The 16,524-nt window shown below is 38.5% G+C and overlaps 2 protein-coding genes across 7 annotated transcripts; one reads left to right on the forward strand and one right to left on the reverse strand.

Annotated features, from left to right (window-relative positions):
* Positions 1-95: 95 nt before the first annotated feature.
* gga3b (golgi associated, gamma adaptin ear containing, ARF binding protein 3b) lies at positions 96-8,201 on the forward strand. 5 transcript variants are annotated; one of them, XM_030140535.1, is made up of 17 exons: positions 96-178; positions 1,992-2,076; positions 2,151-2,412; positions 2,497-2,620; positions 2,729-2,832; positions 2,963-3,043; positions 3,300-3,437; positions 3,715-3,796; positions 3,897-4,022; positions 4,112-4,435; positions 4,530-4,612; positions 4,799-4,935; positions 5,115-5,386; positions 5,494-5,663; positions 6,462-6,572; positions 6,661-6,760; positions 7,031-8,201. In XM_030140535.1, exons 1-17 carry the CDS (start codon positions 139-141, stop codon positions 7,039-7,041), a joined length of 2,250 nt encoding a protein of 749 aa, XP_029996395.1. In that variant the 5' UTR covers positions 96-138; the 3' UTR covers positions 7,042-8,201. The 5 variants fall into 5 exon arrangements, with proteins under 5 accessions (XP_029996395.1, XP_029996397.1, XP_029996398.1 ...); XM_030140537.1 differs by lacking the exon at positions 7,031-8,201 and having other exon boundaries at positions 4,112-4,187; positions 4,236-4,435; positions 6,661-7,024; XM_030140538.1 differs by lacking the exon at positions 7,031-8,201 and having other exon boundaries at positions 2,151-2,226; positions 2,314-2,412; positions 6,661-7,024.
* Positions 8,202-8,317: 116 nt separating this feature from the next.
* nup85 (nucleoporin 85) lies at positions 8,318-16,371 on the reverse strand. Of its 2 annotated transcripts, none has more exons than XM_030140543.1 (19): positions 16,224-16,371; positions 15,620-15,710; positions 15,367-15,514; positions 15,216-15,286; positions 15,084-15,127; positions 14,865-14,934; positions 14,626-14,747; positions 13,787-13,921; positions 13,564-13,686; positions 13,274-13,405; positions 13,084-13,190; positions 12,907-12,990; positions 12,727-12,792; positions 12,205-12,356; positions 11,995-12,112; positions 10,646-10,746; positions 9,443-9,594; positions 8,779-8,880; positions 8,318-8,520 (listed from the first exon to the last, which is right to left on the reverse strand). In XM_030140543.1, exons 1-19 carry the CDS (start codon positions 16,254-16,256, stop codon positions 8,422-8,424), a joined length of 1,950 nt encoding a protein of 649 aa, XP_029996403.1. In that variant the 5' UTR covers positions 16,257-16,371; the 3' UTR covers positions 8,318-8,421. The 2 variants fall into 2 exon arrangements, with proteins under 2 accessions (XP_029996403.1, XP_029996402.1); XM_030140542.1 differs by having other exon boundaries at positions 15,367-15,523.
* Positions 16,372-16,524: the final 153 nt, after the last annotated feature.

Here is a 16,524-nt window from a genome sequence, read left to right on the forward strand (position 1 = left end):
ATATATGTTCACCAATATTAATTCTATACAAGATTATATAAAATAGTACAAAGTGTGTTTTATTTTGTTGACGATACGGAACAATAACTGTGCACTGTCGCGCACACGCTGGTGACATCACGCGACGTTTTTAGTGCTATGGCGTACCAGGAAGGGGAGTCGCTTGAATCTTGGCTCAGTGAGTGATTAATCCCATTTTATGAATTAAATAATTTGGTTAATTAGCTTGATTTACTACCTCATATGACAGAAAACTACATTAGTTAGCGCAGAAGCTGACAGCTCTGATAATCGCTCCTTGGTTGTTGTATAGCCTTGTTCCAGTGTGTGCATCATTCGCAGGATGGGCGGAGAGCTTTAAACACTGCCACTGTGTTGTGTGTGTCACAGGCTTATTCAACACTGACAGCTTAACGTGTGCACTGATTATTCACAGACATGAGCTCCACAGGTAACTGGTCCTCAGTGAAGCTCAATAAAGATTTAGACAAAAAGAGTTTGGATGAATGGGCTGCACTGCCAATACAAAGACACTTGAGTGTGTCAGTAACTGCACAAGAGCAACAGTGATAACAGTTCCTGCATTGTCACCCTGACCATAAGACTCACACAAACACAAAGTCACTGCAGGCTCTGCATCCACATTTACACTTAGATTTAGTGGTGGAGGAAGTCTTCAGATTCCTTCTTTCAGGAAAAATACTGTAGTAGAACCACATCAACACTCTGAATTCCAAACATAACTTAAGTAAAACTGTGCTATTTATTTATTTATTTATTTATTTACTTACTTACTTACTTACTTACTCACTTACTTACTTATTTATTAAGTATGAAATTGAAAACAATAATTATGTGAGTGTTACCATGATATTACTGGATTCATATTACTAATGTATTAATGTGTGTTGTATTTTAATCCTGTAGATCAGGGGCGTCAAACTCATTTTAATTCAGGGGCCACATACAGCCTAATATGATATAAAGTGGGCCGGACCAGTAAAATAATATAAATAATAGGATAATAACTTTTGAGTGAAAAAAGTAAAATTCTGTAATGAAAATGTTTAAATCTATGAATTGTACTCGAACAAATATGAACAACCTGTAAATTCTCAAGAAAAATAAGTGCAGTGTTAACAATATTGCGCCTTAGTTTATCATTTATACATGGGAATCACAACTTAGAGATCACAGTGGATCGACAAATACACAAAACATTTAATAATAGGGAGAATATTATTAAAATTTCACATACTTCTCTTAAGAGATTTTATGTTATTCACATTTTTTTTTTCTAAAAGACTAGTTTGGAAATGTAAATATTCTTGTGTAATGTAACTTTTTTTTTTACACTAAAACACAGAAAAATTTACAGTTTTTATTATTTATAGGTTGTTATGGTAGTATTTTACTGTGTGATCCACTTTAGACTGAATTGACCTAAAAAAAAAAAATTAACATCCTTGATTGTTAATATCTTCAGTGCAATTTTTGCATTTCACAAATTCATCCCAGGGGCCAGATTGGATCCTTTGGCGGGCTGGATTTGGCCCCTGGGCCGCATGTTTGACACCTATGCTGGAGATGTTAAAGACTGCACTTGTTAAATCTACAGCAAGGCATCATATTCTATGAGATCATTGTCAGTATTGTTGTTGTCCTGTGATTATATATCTTTACACATATTTCTAGAAAGTCAGCTTTTCATGGGCTCAGAAAAGCTTTTAATGCATTTTCTAACTAATTGTAGTGGATTTTTAATAGTTAATTTGTCTTGAGAACCAGAAGAAATTTATCAACCCATAATCCATGAAGTGAACACAAACAAGATGAAAAATTATATAACTAAAACCATCAAACAGTATTCATCTAGTGGATGTAGTTGAGTGGAAGAGTTGACTGAAATACTTATAACTACCTTGAACTGAGGGAAAGTACTTGGTTACATTCCACCACTGGTTATAAACATATAAATGATTCTTTTACAGATAAAGCCACTCACCCAACAAACAGACAGGAGGACTGGGAGTACATTATAGGCTTCTGTGACCAGATCAACAAGGAACTTGAGGGGTATGTCTGTGAAGTACTCCCAAGGTGTTTTCCAGATAATTCCTCTTCTGAGTGTTTTAAATTCCCTGTTTCAGTCCACAGATAGCTGTAACGTTGCTCGTCCACAAAATACACTCACCACAGGAATGGGAGGCACTCCAGGCTCTGACTGTAAGAAATATTTCACCTGAATATAATCAGGCTTTTCCTTCTCTTAACTATTGTAGAATATATTTAATTGAAATATTTTGTGCACAGGTTTTAGAGGCATGTATGAAGAACTGTGGGAGAAGGTTTCATAATGAAGTTGGAAAATACAGATTTTTAAATGAGCTTATTAAAGTTGTGTCCCCAAAGGTGAGCTGTCTTTACTGAGGACCTCATCAGAAGTTTATGCTTTATCGTCCATCCTGTTTCTAACAATATCCATTTTTTTCCCAGTACATGGGTGACAGTGCACCTGAAAAAGTCAAAACAAAAATTGTGGAGTTGTTGTACAGCTGGACTGTTGCGTTTCCTGATGAAGCTAAGATTAGTGAAGCTTACCAGACACTCCGAAGACAGGGTGTGTTTTGATATAAATGAATTAATTATATTTCAGCCTCATTATATTACATGAATTTGCACAATGCATGTGTGAAGCTTCCATGTCATTCTGCTCTCTACATATCAGGCCTTGTGACACGTGACCCAGAGCTACCGCTGGACAGGACTCTAATGCCCTCACCCCCAACGCGGCCCAAACATCCAGTGTTTGATAATGAGGATATGGGCAAGGTGAGAGAGTGAAAAGAAAGAAAACATCATCATCAACCAGAATAATGTACTCAGAAAAAAAAAAGAATCCATCGCTCCTCTCCAAATGATCACATTTTAGTTTTTTGGGGGTTTTTTTGTGTCTGTGTAGCTGCTTGCTGAGCTGCTAAGGAGTAAAAATCCAGAAGACCTTCAGGAAGCCAACAGGCTAATTAAAAATATGGTAAAAGAGGTAAGATGGGTTAAATCCTAATATACAGCTGAAAATTTAGCATAATGTCACCTATTGTCTACTATCGTATCTTATCTTATCGTATCTTATCTTATCTTAATAATGATCATTTTCAATACTTCAGCAGCTTTATTCAGTTTTGCACTATTTGTCTTTCTTACTGAATTTCTCACAAAGAAGAACTATGTTTCATACATTTCTTTATGAATATCACTGTGTATTATAAAACACTTTTTTTTTCTTATTTTTTTGTCAGGATGAGGCACGGGTGCAGAAAGTAACAAAGCGCATGCACACACTGGAGGAGGTGAACATCAATGTGAAGTTGCTGACTGAAATGCTGTCCCACTATAATAAAGACAGCTCGACTGACTCAGACAAAGAAATTATTAAGGTACACTCACACACAAAGGACAAGAGAAGCTAACCAGTTCCCTAATCTTGCCATGTTTTGCTATGATTTTGTATTATTGCGTAGTATTGACTTTACCTAAATCCACAATGGCTGCCAGACTGAAATCAAAACTTGTTTAATATCTGCCTTTAGTTCTGTCTCCAGTATTACAGTTGAAAATAGTCTGGGTGACCATTAAATATATTCTCTGCGTATATCAGTGTTTTAGGTGCTTTTAGCTGCTTTGAAACCATACAGCACCTCCTTTGTGTTTCAGGAACTGTATGAGCGATGTGACAAGCTGCGACGTGCTGCTTTCAAAATGGCCACTGAAACAGAGGACAATGACACCAGTTTAGGTCTGCTGGTTTGGTATTTTCCTCATCTGAAGAATCCTGTGTCCTCATCTGGATTGTTAACCATCTATAGTCCGTAACTCCTACCATATGACCCCCTCAGGTGACATCCTGCAGGCCAGTGATGACCTCTCCAAGGTCATCAGTTCCTATAAGAAGATTGTTGAGGGGCAGCCGATCAACGGTGACAGCGAGGACCCTCAGTCTACAGCCTGTCACTGTGAAAGTGGTCAGAGACATTTGATTATACACTGCACAGTCTAGAACTGCTTAACGCTTCATGTGTAATTAATCCATTCTGCCGTCACTGTCACTCAGCAGAGACGACAGATACACTGATCGACCTGGCTGGTATTGACACGCCGAGTCCTCCTCATCCTACTCCTCATCCTGGTCCTCCTCCTCATCTTCATCCTGCTTCTCCTCCTCATCTTCATCCTGCTCCTCCTCCTCATCTTCATCCTGCTCCTCCTGCTTCTCAGCCATCAAACCCTTTCACCATCGATCCCACAGCTTCTCCCATCCCTGTGCTGCCTCCTCCTCCAAAACATCTCGGCAGTCAGACCAACAGTCCCAGCCACCCTCCTCTGGACAAGGCCTCCGCTGCTCTCTCACTCCTTGATGACGAGCTGCTGTCTCTAGGTAGCACTTCCTTTTTGTTACTAATGCAGCTTATCTCATAAATGTGAGTTTATTAAAAAGTAAACCTGCCCTCTGTCCATGTACTTTATTTCAGGACTCAATGACCCCCCTCCTACTCAGAGCAGCCAGTCAAAACCCATGTTGAATGAAGTTTCCCAACAGTGGACCTCCTTACAGGTATATCTAATATAATTTTGAGGTTTATTATTTAAGTTAATTTTTTTGGTTTATATGGTCCAAACAGTCTGTTATTTATAGCAGCAGTCAGTGACACAGAAATAAAAGACTATAGAATGTGTGTATTCAACAAAGCCGTGTAATAATGTGTAAAAGGAGAGTCTAAATTCACTTATTCCTTTACAGGCCCCAGCATCAAGTGTGGACATGTTTGGCAGTGTAGGATATTCAAGTCTAGTGTTGCCGCCAGCTGAAACAGCTGCCACAAACAGTCTCCAGAACCTGCAAGACCTGGCCATGATTGGTTTTTCAGATCAGAAAAGGTACAGAGATACCTGTAGTATTGTTTAATTTTATAGTTGCAGTTTCTGTAGCATTTCCTCTATGCATTCTTTTGATATTTTTACAGTTCTGAGGTATTTTTTGCTTTTAAAATCACTGTTGTGGCTAACTTAGCACACAAAATAGTACTCGTAGGTCTTATAGGGGTTTTTTTTTCCAGTCTGTCCAGGGGAAGCAGCTTTGGGATGCCGTCTGCAGTGCCTCCCCTTGGACCTACACAGGGCTCCCCGTCCTCAGCCTCTCTGTTCCAGGGTGCGATGCCAGGCTCTCCTGCCTTGTCCCATACCAAAGCCCAGAGCCTGGGCTCAGCCCCCGGCAGTCCGTTGTTCCGATCTCTGTCCCCCTGTCACCCTCCTCTACAGGGCAGTCCAGGCAGAGGCCCAGATGTCTCCCTGAACAATGTCCACGTCCCTTTGGAGGCCATCAGACCAAGTAAGGACAGGAGGGAGGAAGATATATAAGTTGGATTTGTGTAACTCGGCATCTCATTGTTGAGTTCATCTGCTGGTTTCTGATTTTTCTCTCCCGTTTATCCTCAGGTAAAGTGCTGCCTGTGACGGCTTATGATAAAGATGGTGTGCGGGTGTTGTTGAACTTTGCATCTGAGTGTCCTCCAGGAAGGCCTGATGTGCTGGTAATGGTGGTGTCCATGCTCAATACAGCTCCCCTCCCTGTTCACAGTGTGGTACTGCAAGCGGCTGTTCCTAAGGTAAAGACCTATTCCTCTGTTTCTCAGTTAAGTTACAAGCATCCGTCTATTCTCAGCCTTGTATATTGTGTTTGTCCTATATAGCTTACAGCTATTATTTTGTACTGTGTATTTTTTTGTATTGCACAGCTACTGTTAGTTAAAAAAAAATATGCACAGCACAGTATACTGTATATTCTAGGAAAATCTGGACTCTGGAGTGGAAGTGGAGAATGCCGGCCTTATATTAATACCAGTAGAGACTGGACATCTTTACACACCAAAAGCTTACACATGGATTCATTTATTTATGGACTTCTCTTGTGCTTTTAACACTGTTAAACACATTGTTGTAGACATTCTGCTGTAATGTCTTTTAGATCTGCATGTAAATTCAGCTGTCACCTGCTGAATATTCTATTCTATTCTATTCTATTCTATTCTATTCTATTCTATTCTATTCAGAACATACAATATTAAAGTTAGAAATGAAAAATACATTTATTACTCAGTTGAAAATGTGTTTGTTCTCTTAGGCTAATTTAAGAATATTTGTAACAACATATGGTTAACATTTTGCATGGGATCTGCAGCTTCCGGGTGGGTGGGTGGGTGGGTGGATGGATGGATGGTTATAAAAGTTTTATATTAGTAGTAAAGCAGAATTTAAAAAAAAAAAGCTTGAAATTAAGCAAAACACATTTTATTTTATTAACGGCACAAAAACGAAACACTCGCTCCATCTCTCCACTGTCACTGTCTAAATAAAGTCCTAAAAATACAATAACGGTGCTGCTTCTTCTGCTCCTCCTTCAACAGTCAATGAAAGTGAAGCTTCAGCCTCCATCAGGAACAGAACTGGCTCCATTTAACCCCATCCTACCTCCAGCTTCTATTACACAGATCATGCTGCTGGCCAATCCAATGAAGGTAAGAAACATCAGCACATGATGTAGCAGATCAACTGTAGACGAATAGATGCAGGTTAAAGCTGATAAACCTTCGTGTGTCTTCACAGGAGAAAGTACGTCTGCGCTACAAGCTGGCGTTCACACTAGGAGACCGTCAGTGCAATGAGGTCGGAGAGGTCGACCAGTTCCCCCCTCCAGAGACATGGGGTCACCTATAGCAGCGTTCAGGGCCTGCGACCACTCCAAAGGGTTGTGTGTGTAATCACATCCATTCCACAGAGAAAACAGTGGAAAGTCGTCGTAACAGCAACAACTACTGTACCTTTCAGCTTCACACTCCTACTTGTTGTTTTTCGGTTCTTATCGTTTTGGTTTTTTTTTGTTTTTTTTTTTAAATCAGCAATGACAAACTAACAGGTGTCGAGCAGTTTATGTATACAGTGCTTGTATACGTTCCTGCACAATTAAGATAGATAGGTCACCTATAGCAGCGTTCAGGGCCTGCGACCACCCCAAAGGGTTGTGTGTGTAATCGCATCCATTCCACAGAGAAAACAGTGGAAAGTCGTCGTAACAGCAACAACTACTGTACCTTTCAGCTTCACACTCCTATTTGTTGTTTTTCGGTTCTTATTGGGTTTTTTTTGTTTTATCAGCAATGACAAACTAACAGGTATCGAACAGTTTATGTATACAGTGCTTGTATACGTTCCTGCACAATTAAGATAGACACTGGTAAGAAAGAAAGCCATGTTTACCACTCAGATGTATTAAGATAAACATTTTAATGGATTCTGACTAACATAAATATAACAAAATTGACTCTACTATAAATATTCAGTGCATTAGAGCTTCGCCTCAGTCAAACCAAACTAAGTCACCAGAGCACTACCACACAACAGCTGAGCTTTTATTTATCCCTCTGGCTCTGCAGAATATACTTGAATATGACATGGAAATGGTGTGAAGTTGATTTTTTTAGGATGGATTTAAACTGGGAATTTAACCATGTCCTGTTACTTTGGAAAGCCTGTTGATTTCATGAGTTCATTATAATTATTTCAGCCATTTGTATTTTTCTGTGTTATTGAGCTTATTCTATGAAGATCAAAATCCAGCAGTGTTACTTTTGTGCTGTAGAAGAAAAATAAACCCAATGGCACTTTTAGTTTCAGATGACTTGACTCCATGAATCTGAAACAGTAAAAATTATTTGCTTAGATGGTCTATGTGGGCTTTCAGGCTTTTTGTTTGGTTTTGTCAGTGTTGAGTGCTTTTATCATAATTGTTTTACAGTATTTCAGTGTATCACTGAACCTAGAAAACGTGAGGTGAATTATCAGAATTTAAGTTTGAAGGAAAATCTGTCACCGGGCAGATTACAGTGTGGAAGGAGACTGAACTAATTTCCTAAATTCACTCCATCCCCTCTCCCCTTTGTCCTCTCTCTGCTAGTCCTCAAACTCATCGTCATACGTCATGTACAGAAGTGTGTGTGATGTCTATAGAATGTACTGTACCTGTCGTTTGTTGTATGACAAGTTTTGTGTATGTGTGATGTAGATTTTGGAAGAGTGTTAGGTCTGTACATACTGTATGATGTGCCATTTGTTTGCTGCATGAAGAAATAAATATTTCTTTCAATGGATGTCTAATATTGTGTGGTTTTGTAAAGGTTATATTTTTGAAGTCAGGGTCTGTTACATTCATGTGTCTTGTCAAACATTCTCATTTCCTGTCTGCTTCAAAAAAAATGCAGTGTAGTTTAGATCTTGAAAACTATTTTATTATCAAAGCACATTGTGATTATTTGAAATATATGTACAGTACAAAATAGCAAAAGAAGAGTTTTTTGTGAAGGTCATCATTCATGCTTCCACTGTTCCCTCTTTGACTATAGCCATAGCCAGATTCCTGGCCAGAGCGAGTCTCAACAGCTCCACTTTGGTCACCTCTATGTCTTCCTCCTGAAGAGAGACACACTGGTGAATTTAGGTGTAGTGTTTGTTTTTCCTGTTTTGCATCTGTAGTCAGAAATAATCTTCTCAGGACCAGAGTCTGAGCTGCTTACAGAACGAACTGCAGCATCACATTTATGTAAAGTGACATCAAATACTAATCACTTCTGAGAAAAGCAGTTCCTGAGACATTTTCACTTGAAAGAAAACCCTGCACCAGAAACTACAGCTTTTTGCTGACAGGATTAGGGTTGTGTGAGTTCATACCTGCATAGGCTTGTCTGTGCCAGGAGGGGCAGTGTTCAAAGAGGAGGTGAGCTCCTCTAAACAGAACATGAGCTCATGTGTCTGATCTGCAGAGAAGATCACCTAAAGAAAGAACAAAAAGCACTCATGACTCCTTTAATGAAGACGGACCATATGCAGACAGTCATTATCTGCAGTTTCCATTTTTAATTTGCTTTCTTTGTCCACTTCTCCAACATAATGATATCAACAGCTGAAGACTTCATGTACTGTAATCTGCACCATAACTATTGCTGATCATGTTAAATACAGAAATGAGTGTTGACAAATGAACGGAAAGGAAAAGCATGACCCACCTAAAGATAAAGTCTTGAGACTAATAACTGAAAATGCGTGATCATCATTGGACACATTTATTATCAAGTCACAGACATGCACGAAAACACAATGAGTAACACCACACTGCCGACCTTTACATGTTGTATAATGAAGAATTAGAATCAGCAGATGTACTAGTAGTACTTTTTTCTCTTTGTTTTAAAGCTGTGTTCCTAGATTTTAAATAGTTTTTTTTTTTTTTTTAAGAAACAATGATATTTTATGTAATCCAGATATACAGTACAAGTATCTTCTATCTTATTCTAACAGTATGTTTTTGTAAATCAAAAGTATCCTGAAAGCTGACCTCTTTCTGCTCCAGCAGTGGCAGTGCGTCGGTCAGCAGAGTCATCCAGAAGCTCCGGGGGGCGATCTTTGCCGTCATAAGAGAAAGCAGCAGCTTAGCCGCCTCCCTGAAACGCTTCTCTCCATACAACTTGTGGAACTCACGATACTTCCCTAAGAAATAGAGGAGAAAAATTACTTTTTGCAGATGGTTCTTCCTGAATTTGTTTGGAGTCTGGTCAAGATACACTATGGCAGTGTTTTTGTCAACCATGGGGTCGGGACCCCACATGGGGTTCCCTGAAATTTCTAGTATTTAATAAAAATAAAAACTTACTAATAAAAAATACATGGTGAGTTGAGAGAGACAATCATAATGCTTAAAAGACATGACAAACTCTGAAACTGAAGCACTGTGGTACTGTTTATCTTTCAAGTGTTCATTGTGGTCAGTTTAAGATGCTGCAGCTCCTTCATAATTCATAGTTGGAGTTATTGTTTGTTCAGTATTAATTTGCAGCCTTTTAAATACAAGCTGGACTGACTGTACATATCCTGATCAAGGAAAATAAAATCCTCACTTTGTACAGTAATCTTAACCTGGCAACATTGCATAGCATGATCAAAAACAAATTAATTTTAGCAAAAAAAAAGGCTGCGTTTTAAATGTCTGCAGTCAACAGAAATCTGCGATGATAAAATGGGCTCACGAGCCAAAAAAGGTTGGGAACCACTGCACTATGGTTTTACAATCTGACAGCTGCCTATGTAAATATGTTGTCATTTCTTTTGGTAAACCTGGAAAATACAAGATGTGACAGAATGAACCATCATAATGTGTTAGATTTAAACAGTTCTTACTCTTAAGAGTCAAATAAGAGTTCATCTTATAAAGACCAGAGATAAATGAGATGTATGATTTTTATCAAATGCAGAGCTTTGTTGACTTAAATCAGTTAAAATAAGTCTTTTAAATGTACCATACCCACAGAACCTATAGCCTTGGTCTCTTTTCACAGATTCTTCCAGTGTGGAAAGCAGTCACATGCTGGCACATTAAGCCCTACATAGTTTTATTTAGATCTGTGTGTGCATCTGTCCCTGTGTTTCAGTCTCATGTGACAGTTTCATAAGGAACTTGTCTTGGATACGATCTGGTCGAACTGGGAACTGAACTTATCTGGCTGAATCACAGCTGCGGTGGGTGTGTGTTCCCCATTCATACCAAGAAAAGTGAGCCTGTCACTGAGCAGCATTGCAGGTCCCAAGTTGTCTATTAGGTCCAGATCAGAGAAGGTCCCTTTGGCACAGTAATCCTGTAAGAATCTGATACACAAAAGCACATTTTTAAATAACTTGGAAAAAATGCTGCTCTGTAATAAAGTGCTTTCACATGGCCTGTAATTCATCCGTGAGCTCAGCTATAGTACAGTATTTCATCTGTTCAGAATCAACCGCTTGTAATTTTTTATGCTGTGCAAAGACAGCATACCCAGAATACCAGCTTTCTGCACAATAATGGTCCATTCCAACACACAGCTATTCCTTAAATGACTTCCTTTCTCTTGTCTTTAAATATGACTGTTGCACACAATGAATCTAAATTCTGGGTTTAAGGATTCAAGAGTATGTCCTTGTCTGAAGTGCTAAAATGAGAATTTGCAAAATGGTAATTCTTCAGGGTCCAGAAAAGGAACATTGTCCAATAGTTTAAAAAAAAAAAAAAAAAATAGGACCAATGGCCCTGTAGCTTACCAGCCAAATTAAAAGTTTTGGGAAATGTATCCAGATGCCATTTATTATCACCCAGTTATGTGTATTTATTATATTACAGAAATAGCCCATATTTTGGTCACATTCCAATCAGATCTGTAAAAAATTCAAATTCCAACTTGATGTCATTGATACTTACTGATTTCCTGTCTTATAATGGGAAAATTTTTCAAAGTTGCACCAAATCCAGAATCAGATCCAGATCGAAATAATTTCAATACCTTGTGTTGACATCATCATAAAGAAGCTATATACCAAGTTTGAAGTCAATCAGAACTGTAGTTTGGGAGAAGAAGACGATAGAAATGTTTTCCCCATAAGAGCCCATGTTAAATTTTCCGTAAGTTCCCGGATCCAGAAGAAGATCCTGATCAGCATGTGGTCATTATGTTTTGGTCATCTCCCCATTAGGGCTGGACTGTAGAAATTTCAACTTGATATCATTTATATTTACTGAGTTATTGCATCGATCCACTTCCTATCTTTTAGAATGGGGAAATAATTCAAAGTCACACCAAATCCAGAATCAGATCCTGATCCAAATAATTTCACTAATTTTTGTTGACATCATCATAAAGAAGCTGTATACCAAGTTTGAAGTCAATCGGAATTGTAGTTTCGGAGAAGAAGACGATTGAAATTTTTGTAACGGACGACGGACGACAGACGATGACGACGACGGACGCCACATGACAACAATAGCTTACAGCCTGTAGGCCGGTAAGCTAAAAATTAAAAGACATGAAGAAGAAAAGGTGAAAATGGCTTTCAATGTCTAAACAGCACACCACAGAAACTAACCTCTCAGAAATGAGTGTTGCAAATGCAGCGTCTTTGGCCCTGATGCTCCAGGACAGAGCAGAACCCAGACGGTTGTTCCTGAGAGCCCGCATGGCCATTATCTTGCAAATACTCCGCACTGAAAAGGGCAAGAAAATCAACATTTGCAGTGGAGAGACATATGCCTTCAACTTTGTATCAAATTAAGAGGAAGGAAATCTAAAGTGTTACCTTGCTCTGACATTTGTCTTTGCTCACAGATCCTGAGCACCTTGAGGGCTTTCCGCTCAGTGTCTAAAGGAACGCGCTCAATCTGCAGCTCCAGGTAGACACGGCCGAACTCCGGACAGTGGTCAAAATAATCTACAGCCAACTGCCACAGACTAAACAAACATTTAATAATGAAATTAATGACCATCTTCAGTTTCTAAAAGCCATTTGTAGTAACAGTAAACAGGTTTTCAAACTTTGTAATACTATTTTACATGCATTATACTTTTCTTTTTTCTTTTGTTCAGACAAGGCATAGTTTTTTATGTTACCTGCTTGAGGAAGACTGGAGTCACAGTCGAAACTGTCAAGCAGGCAACATCTAAAAAACTATACCTTGTCTGAATAAAAGAAAAAAAGAAAAGTATAATACATTAACAGAAGACAAAATGGACGTCATTAGCCTTATTTTACATGCATTCATTAATTAATTTCTATATCATACATTATCTTTTTATGACACTGAATATTGAATATTCATACCTGTGATGAGTGAAGAGACCTGAGGCATATTCTAAGAGGAGAAATTCCCTCAAGTTGGAGCCAAAGCTGAACAAATAAACCAGAATGCCATGGTGAAGATAGGTCAGATAGAGAAAGCGTGTAATCGTGTTAGCTTCAGATTAAAAGAGCATGCAAGCACAAAGCTACACAAATCCTTACTGTAGATTGTGAGACTGGAGGAGTTTGCAGTGATCCAAGAGATCTGTCAAATGGGCCACAAACCACCAGTTGTTGAGAGCAATGCTGAAAAGAAACAAAATAGAAAAATAAGAAAACAGAGAATGCACAAAAAATATGTGATGTCTCACACATATTAATGAATGGTTGTTAACCTACCTGCAGTCCTTGATGACCTGATGAATGTCAAACTCAAAGGCAGCCAATAAGATGCTGTCCAGAGGTTCTGGGGCACTCCTTGAGTCCAGGAACATGGTCAAGCAGGACTATGATGTACAGACACATGTACACAATATATTCCAGACACAGAGGGGCACCATGTATGATTCATGTATTAGGTGTAATATACCTGTGCGTAGTAATGTAACTCGGTGGGTTTGACTGTGGGGTGACAGAAGAGAAGTCTAGTGACCAGGAAGTGGTACCAGGTGCTAAGCAGGTCCTTGTGCTCCAGCAAAGTATCTTCATCTCCCACCAAGATCTAAAAAGAAATACAAACAGGACAAGTTTTAAGTGGTGTTGGATTCAATTCTAATTTTGCATATGAGTATCAAAATATAGAAAACTTCAACATGCATTATACTATCCAAGACAACCAACATACAGATATCATTTTACATATTTAATAGGCTGACTGACTTTGCAAATAGCCTCGAGGTGTTGGTTGCTGGCGAATGAGTTGTCCTGTAAGCAGCGGTCCACCTCCTCATGCCAATGTCTCCACTTCACATCAAACTCTGTTAAGGTTTGGGTGCCACTGGGCTGAAATATGATCACAGGCACATCATGAAAACTGCCTGTGATGAAATACAAAAATCATCTTCCCATGGTCATAATGATAAGCCATTAAAATGTATCTTACATTGTAGAACGGCATCTTGCTGAGCAGGGTGTCCATGAGCTTGAACATGTTCCTAGCAGCAGGATGAAGACTGGCCTGCTTCACCAGCATCTGTCTGGCTTCTTCCAACCTGCCTTGTAGCACATAACCCAGCACCTGCAAGGCCCAGACACAACTTACAGACTGAGATTTCACAAAAAGCTAATCAAAAGATAAGTGAAGAGCTGAACTCTGGGAGCCTGTCTGTGTGGTGAGGTTTTGTTTTTTTTTGTTTCTTTTTGTTTGTTTGTTTTTTAATCTCAGCTCCTCATCTCACCCTGTACCAGCTATTAAAACCAAAAGGTAAGTGTACATATGGTGCATATGATTATTTTTATGGTGCATCACGCTGAACAAAAACCTCACTCCGTTACTTTTTTGGATTCTCACTCCGTTACCATGAATTAATGTCTTTTAAAACTAAAATAAAAATGGTATCAGTTTCATTTTTGGATATAATGTAATCTCATATATTAAGAAAAGTGTGATATGCTAAATATTTGCACGTTCCTAGAGGAACAGCACGTTTTGGCATTTTTTCCAACCCTGAAAATGTGCTGCATATTTTTCCTTACTCTGTTACTTTGTCACTTGATGAAAAATTCATGTTTTTATTAAATATTTGGTTATTATTCCTTAATGGCATGTTAAAGTACTGGCTTAGATCTACAATTTGAGCTATTATAGTTGCTGCTAAATTAATTTTTAAAAACAGATATGGAATGATTAGTATTGATGCACAGTGCTTTCTAACTCAGTTACTCGCTTGGCCAGGCCCATATGTAAAATTTCAAAGACACATTTGTATGTGCTTCACCTACCACATCCCAGTAGCTTTCATGTTCAGCAGGGCTCTCACTTTGCAGCACATCTCGGGCCTTTTCATCTACATCAGCTTTGTGTAACCTTACCCAGTCAAGGAGGTGGAGCAAGAGGGAGCCTGCTAAAGTACATCAAGACACACAAAGCAACAACTTTTTTTAGCTGCTTTTAAAATTTCAACATTACATAAAACAAATGATTCAAAGAGAAATTGTGTCATGTAATGATAAAAACAAACCAGGAGCTGCATCTATAAACAGCACTTCACACAGATTCCAGATCAGTTCTATGGCCAACAGAATGGACACCTATCACCACAAAAAAATTCTTAGATTAGAACAGAATCAGTGGAACAAAATATGTATTTCTTGGCATTAACACGGTTTAATTATTATACACAATTATTATATGGCAACATAAAGAGATAATGTCTCTGCAAAGCCAGAACAGTACAGACCTGATCGCCATACTGTGTGGCCACTTCTGCATCTTGTGTAGAAACTGTAGGAAAGACAAAAGGATATATTTTACTATCCCACAGTAATTACCTGAAAATGACAAATATCACCATATATTTAAAATTTCGCACCTGCAACTTGTTGAAGCTCCTCCATACATGCTCGTATGACAGATCTGTAGTTTTTGCTGATGCTTACAAATCTAAGGAAGAAGACAGGATTTTTGTAATGCTCCTGAAATACAATACAGTAAGAGAGAACTCCTTGATGTGGTTGACTTACTGGGGTTTCTTATTCTTACTGGGGAGATCCTCCCTAATCGTTTGAAGACCAACAAAGATGTGATGCGACTCATTGAAGAGCTTGCGTAAAATTGGGGAATATATGTCCTCATCTTTCCTCACCTCGTGGATGAAGGGGGAACCTGATCCTTTTGCACCTTAAACCAGGACAGAAGGTAGGAGTTTAGTATTCAGTGAAAGAGACAGAGGGCAAGGGTACATCATCATATTACACTTCATAGTTGTACACATACCTGATGCCTTGTAAAGGGTCTCATACACTAGGATATCACCTGGACCCCACGCAAAACCTAAATGTTTCCCAGCAGCAGCTGCAGGAATATTCTGTATTTAAAGAAACAGACCAGATGCATTTCTTTGTAGAAAGTATAAGTGAAATCTAAACTTAATATAGCGTTTCTGTGGGTTTGAAAATTATTCCACTCTTTAATGCAAAATAACTCAACTACAAAAGGATTTGACTGACATAATCAGTTTTGCAATTCTTAAACCACAATGATAATTGAACAGTTTCTGCAGTATAACCTTTCATATTTCCTACTTATATTGGGTAAAGTAAATACTCATGATTAAGAACAGAAGGTAAACGAATTATACAGTTAGATTCATTTACAGTGATGTTCTACTAGTCTTTTGTAATTGAGACCTAATTATTATACTGTGTTTAATGTCTACTGAAAAGGGTTATTTGTCTTTCTATAATAAGCGCTGTAAGTAAATTTTAATATATCAGTGCCAAGTCATTTAGTTATGACGGTTGTTGCGTTAGAGTTAGCTTGTTAGCACTGTTACTGTGTGGCAGTCAAGAATAAAAACTCATTTGCATCCAGTACTTACAGTGACAGGCGGCTCAACATCAACCTCCTCCATCGGGATGCACTATTATTGGTACACAAATATATATAAAAACTAACTATCAACTACACACGCTTCATGCCATGTACTATTACTGGAGCTTGCTTACGCGCCTCTGTCATTCAGTCAAAGCCCCTATGGCGCATGTGTCGTGACGTCATGAGGGGCTGACCGTTTTACTGCCTGTTTTGCCATGCGCCGTATTTTTATTCGGTTTGACGTCTACCATGAAAATGGTCAAAATGGCAAGAAAACACCAGATATACAAAATAAAAACAGATAA

This window comes from Sphaeramia orbicularis, chromosome 8 (assembly GCF_902148855.1).
Source record: "Sphaeramia orbicularis chromosome 8, fSphaOr1.1, whole genome shotgun sequence".
NCBI classification, from domain to species: Eukaryota; Metazoa; Chordata; class Actinopteri; order Kurtiformes; family Apogonidae; genus Sphaeramia; species Sphaeramia orbicularis.